The sequence below is a fragment of the Limanda limanda genome, chromosome 1, assembly GCF_963576545.1.
Source record: "Limanda limanda chromosome 1, fLimLim1.1, whole genome shotgun sequence".
Classification (NCBI taxonomy): Eukaryota; Metazoa; Chordata; class Actinopteri; order Pleuronectiformes; family Pleuronectidae; genus Limanda; species Limanda limanda.
The window spans coordinates 29,115,872-29,120,931 of record NC_083636.1 but is presented as its reverse complement, the minus strand read 5'-3'; the positions used below and the strand labels follow the sequence as shown (position 1 = coordinate 29,120,931).

At 46.1% G+C, this 5,060-nt stretch overlaps 1 protein-coding gene across 1 annotated transcript; it reads left to right on the top strand.

Moving 5' to 3' along the window:
• Positions 1-203: 203 nt before the first annotated feature.
• ptger4b (prostaglandin E receptor 4 (subtype EP4) b) lies at positions 204-4,107 on the top strand. Its single transcript, XM_061073413.1, has 2 exons — positions 204-1,266; positions 2,469-4,107. Exons 1-2 carry the CDS (start codon positions 499-501, stop codon positions 3,051-3,053), a joined length of 1,353 nt encoding a protein of 450 aa, XP_060929396.1. The 5' UTR covers positions 204-498; the 3' UTR covers positions 3,054-4,107.
• Positions 4,108-5,060: the final 953 nt, after the last annotated feature.

Here is a 5,060-nt window from a genome sequence, read left to right as displayed (position 1 = left end):
TTCTGAGCTGCGACAAGGTGTGAGAAATCCAGTGATGACAAGGAAGTGAAACTGCGACTGTGACCTCCAACACTAGCTGCTGGTGCGTGTGTGTGTGTTTGTGTTTGTGTGTGTGTGTGTGGTGCTCGGCGGCGCCCACAACTCACTGGCTGCACGATGTGCAGAGGAGGAGCTGCAGCCAGAGGCCCGAGAGGAAACTTCCCTGTCAGTTCAGCGGGTGACAGCAGCGTGAGGTGCAGCTCGTGGTCTCGGAGCATCGTTTGCAAACAAATAAAAGCCCACCAGAGTAAACACCACCCGTGGACTCTCGTCGTTTTCCCCAACTTTTTTTTGCGGAGTTTGAGGGATTTCACCTCTGCGTCCAAAAGAGACACTCGGACACAATGGATGTGTTTGTAATTGGAGAACTTTGGAGATTATTGGAAAGTGTCCCAGCCTCGGACGCGAGAGGAGAGTCCCGGCTCAGTGGGAGACAGTGAGAGACTTTCCCCTGCAGGCATGGACAGCACCACCTTCCAGCCGCCCACCATCCCAGCGATCATGTTCATTTTCGGGGTGGTGGGGAACGTCATCGCCATCGTGGTTCTGCGGATATCCCGCAAGGAGCAAAAGGAGACGACCTTCTACACGCTGGTGTGTGGCCTGGCGGTCACGGACCTGCTGGGCACCCTGCTGGCCAGCCCGGTCACCATCGCCACCTACGTGAAGGGCAGCTGGCCCGGGGGCGAGCCGCTGTGCCAGTACTCCGGCTTCATCCTGCTCTTCTTCTTCTTGGTGCAGCTCAGCATCGTATTCGCGATGTCCGTGGAGAGATACCTGGCGATCAACCACGCGTATTTCTACAACGAGTACGTGAACCAGAAGGTGGCCGCGCTGACTCTGCTGGCCGTGTACATCTCCAACCTGGTGTTCTGCGCACTGCCCAGCCTGGGGCTCGGCCAGGTGAAGCTCCAGAAGCCGGGGACGTGGTGCTTCATCGACTGGCAGAACAACCAGACCACGGTGGCCGCTTTCAATCTCATGTACGCGGGGGTGAACTCGGCCATCGTGCTGGCCACCGTCATCTGCAACGTGATGGTGTGCGGGGCGCTCATCCTGATGCACAAGCGGTTCATCCGACGCACGTCCCTGGGCACGGACCAGCGGCGCATCGCGGAGTTCCGGCGCCGACGGAGCTTCGGACGACTGGCTGGAGCAGAGATCCAGATGGTGATCCTGCTCATCGCCACCTCCGCTGTGGTTCTCATCTGCTCCATACCTCTAGTCGTGAGTATTTGAGAAAAATGCACCAGCCACATTTTACGCATGGCTCTGTGCGTAAAAGTTTGTTTAACGCACAAAAATGCACTAGAAGGGAAATGGGATTAAACGCTATTGAACAAATAGGGATTTTAATGAATTAGATTGCTTGTCCTAACAGCCCAGAGGAGGTTTGACATCTTGAATTTAACAATAACATACACTCTGGCACGAGGCCGGTAAATGATAATGATATGCAAGCTGAACTTTGTGTTCCAGGTTCAGATCTTTGCGGTTCGATGACACATTTCTCGGAGGCATGAACGAGATCGTTCACGTTCCCTTATCGTTTCAGCCGCACACAGAATCAGCGGTCACGTAGTTCCGAACTTGTCACAGTAGAGGAAGCCACTCAGTCTGCAACCGATTATTGCATAAAGCGCTCATGTGTTGTTTGCAAACAGTTTCCAAAAAGACAGTTTGCGCTTCTCGTCTCCGCGCACAGAGCTCAGTGCTCAGCGCAGAGAGGATCAGTGGAGACTTGAGATTCCTCTGCCACGCAGTGCAGACGCACAAGCAGGAATTCTTGCATCTTTGGGAGGAAGCCAGTAATAGATAGGATGAGTTAAAACCCCTGTCAGAGAGGACTGTAACTCTGCAGGATGCAATCTCAATTTCAATTTTCGCTTCCAACTAACTTTGGGGTATTTTTGGAACAAAAAAATGACTATTCAGACACAGTCTCTTTCCATTTGAAAAGAAACATCTTCCTGTCAGATACACAGAGGAGTGATTACAGCCAGTACATAGCGAACCCCACTTTCAATTGTCTTCTGTGCCTCTTGATTGGGGCAGAGATGTTTATGAGACTATGGGGGAACCCAATGGCCAAAGGCTCTGGCGTGATGAATGACAGTGAGAACTGTTGCTTTCATTGGCCTCTCGCCACCGCGACACTGCCACGGTTGCACAGAAGTTACATTCAGCCAAATGTCTATTTAGATATGACTTCTTCATGCCAACCTTTCTGGAATATGTAAACTAAACAATTATTTTACCCTTGAACATGAAATGTAAGCAAGTTTTGGCTTGCTCACAATATTTTTCCTCTGAATTTAAAAGGTTGTTCCATGTTCCTTTGTGCGACATCCAAACATTTGTGGATGCTCATTAATCTAAATTTATCTAACACTGTTTCCATCTCCCCCCCCCCCTTTATATGCTGTTAGTTGAGGATCTTTGAGAACCAGCTGTACGGAGACCAGAAAGAGCAGCCGTCTGGACTGAATAAAGACCTGCTGGCCATCCGCATGGCCTCTGTCAACCCCATCTTAGACCCTTGGATCTACATCCTGCTCAGAAAGACAGTGGTCCTCAAGCTAATGGAGAAAATTAAGTGCCTGTTCTGCAAAATGGGCGGACGTGGGCGAAGAGATGGCCGGCAGTTCCGCTGCACCAATGGCCCCCTCTCCTCCTCCATCATCTCCCGGGACTCGCCGTCCCTGTGTTCGCACGAGCTGCGGGAAATGGTGAGCACCTCACAGACTTTCCTGTACCAGCCTGAGGGGAGCAGCGGGAGGTCCGGGTCATTTCAACAGGGGCCACAGGCCGCCTCCAGTGCGCCAGTGGTGCAGACACTGACATTACCGGACCCCCAGGAGGTTGAGGGGCCACAGAGGGAGCTTTCACCGGGTGATTTACAGGACACAGCACCGGGCGGGCCACTGAGAGAGGTGCCAGTGTGCCCCAAGGACCCGGCTCTACACGTGACCTTCACAGACGAGACCGCAAACACACAGGAGAAATGCATATAGTGGTCAGCATTAGCTCAACAAACATTCACCACTGTAATAGGACTGTCGAGGGACAGAAGACACGGACTAACAAGAGCACCGCAGAAACACGATCGTAAAGGAAAAGCCTCTGAAGACTGAATCCATCGATCTGTAGATCTTATCTGCTAGATAAAATGACAGACGTGTAACTTTCCTAAACACCCATTATCAATGTATTACTCCTCAGTCGTAGCTCACCACAAACACCACATAACTCAATACACTTCAGCACAGTCTGAACAGCTATATCAACGCACCCACAGAGAACAACATGACACCATAGAGGAGCTCTTCTGTTGCACTTTTGAATTCTGAATCCACTGCGAGGGCTGTTCGTAATTTCAGTTGCGTAGCATTCTGACAACCTGCACAGTGACTGTAAAGAATTAATGCTAAAATGTGATGATGTTTATTTATTCTGAGTATGAAATGATACTTTTATTGTCTTCTCTGTGAGAAGGTCCAGATAGTTTGGAGTCACTTTAAATTGGTACAAGATGGACATGTTCAAAGTTTTTCTGTTTTTTTTTCCTTCTTCTTTTCTGTAGGAACATTTGCAAAAAATTGGGTCATACTGGTTGACAGAGCAGCTCAAACATCAAAGCTCGACTCGTACCAGCCCTTGTGTTTCGAAACAAAAAGGCAGCTATACTGTGGATTTTCCACAGCCCAGATACCGGAGGATGTGTTAATATTCAATTGTTTTTTCTACTTCAATCATCATTTACACTTTGAGGATTATGTCAACGTAATCTCATTTACCCTTAATGTGACAATGCCTCTCATCTAATCAGTTTATACTGCAACGTTATTGAGAACGAACTTCCTTATTTTTTTTCTTTTTATCAGAATGTATTCAAGGTTTCGCACAAAACTGATGCTATTGTTGCCATAACATAAACATCAAAACGTTTTCAGATTTTAATGTTAAACTTTGTTTAAACGTTTTTTTCCTACATCAAATTGAACATGGCATGCTAGTTGTCTTCTGAACAAACTAATGTTGTACCAAACTCGAATAAATTGACATTTAAGTTGCTAAATATTAATATAAATCAAAGAATCTGTGTCACTAACTTAATGAATTAGACTAAAAGGTTGAATATGACAGTGAAGTGTGTTTTGCAAACTGTTGGTTTATGACATTAAGCTAAATATGAATGGTGAATATGTGATGTGCTGTGGGACATGTGTTAAGAGCTGCAATGCTCAATCGGTTAATCAATTAGGAGATTGGACAGAAAAATAATGATATTTGATTGAACTTTTGCAAAAGTCTATTTTGAGACAAACATGCAAAAATGTAATTTTCTGCTTTTATAACCATACGCCATCTTTAGGTCTTTGAATGTTGGTTGGACAAAACCCAGGAAAACTGCGATGACTGTTATTTGGTAATTGAGACAAAAGGTTAATTGATTAATCAATTAAATAGTTTAGATATTTATGAATAATGCAAAGCATCCTTCATTAATGTGCTGCATGCAGTACATCTGCACCTTTCATTAGTAAATCAATGTTTAAGCCTCTACCAGCGACCGCCTCTTTGAATCTTTGCTGAAAAAGGAATATTGATCCTTCATCAATAGAATGAAAATAAATTCAATACTGCTCATGTGAGGATAATGGACGGCAGTATCATCTTTATGAATCAAAGCAACTAAACATACTGAAGAATAAAGTGTAAAGAAATGCTGCAAAGCTTTTTATGACAACCCTAATTAATAGAATTTGCTGTTTAACTAATTTCTATGTAAAAATAGGTCTAGAGATAGAATGAAATCAAAACCTGTCTGGATACTGTTCTTGAGCCAGCATGTTCCTGTCAGTGACGTGTAGTTGCCCAGAAAATATAGATCAGACTCCATTTCATTCTACAGCAGCGTTGATGGCTAAAACATTTCTGACCCAACAGCCGCTGCAGATGCCATGTCACTGCTCACCTGCAGACAGACACTGTCTTCGGCCCTTTCCCAGGTCCCGTGT

What these genes read in the sequence shown, in the direction of transcription:
- ptger4b (XM_061073413.1), top strand. Translation starts at nt 499, where the DNA reads ATGGACAGCACCACCTTCCAGCCGCCCACCATCCCAGCGATCATGTTC. An exon ending in TCTGCTCCATACCTCTAGTC is followed by an intron (nt 1,267 to 2,468) that starts GTGAGTATTTGA and finishes ATATGCTGTTAG; the next exon opens with TTGAGGATCTTTGAGAACCA.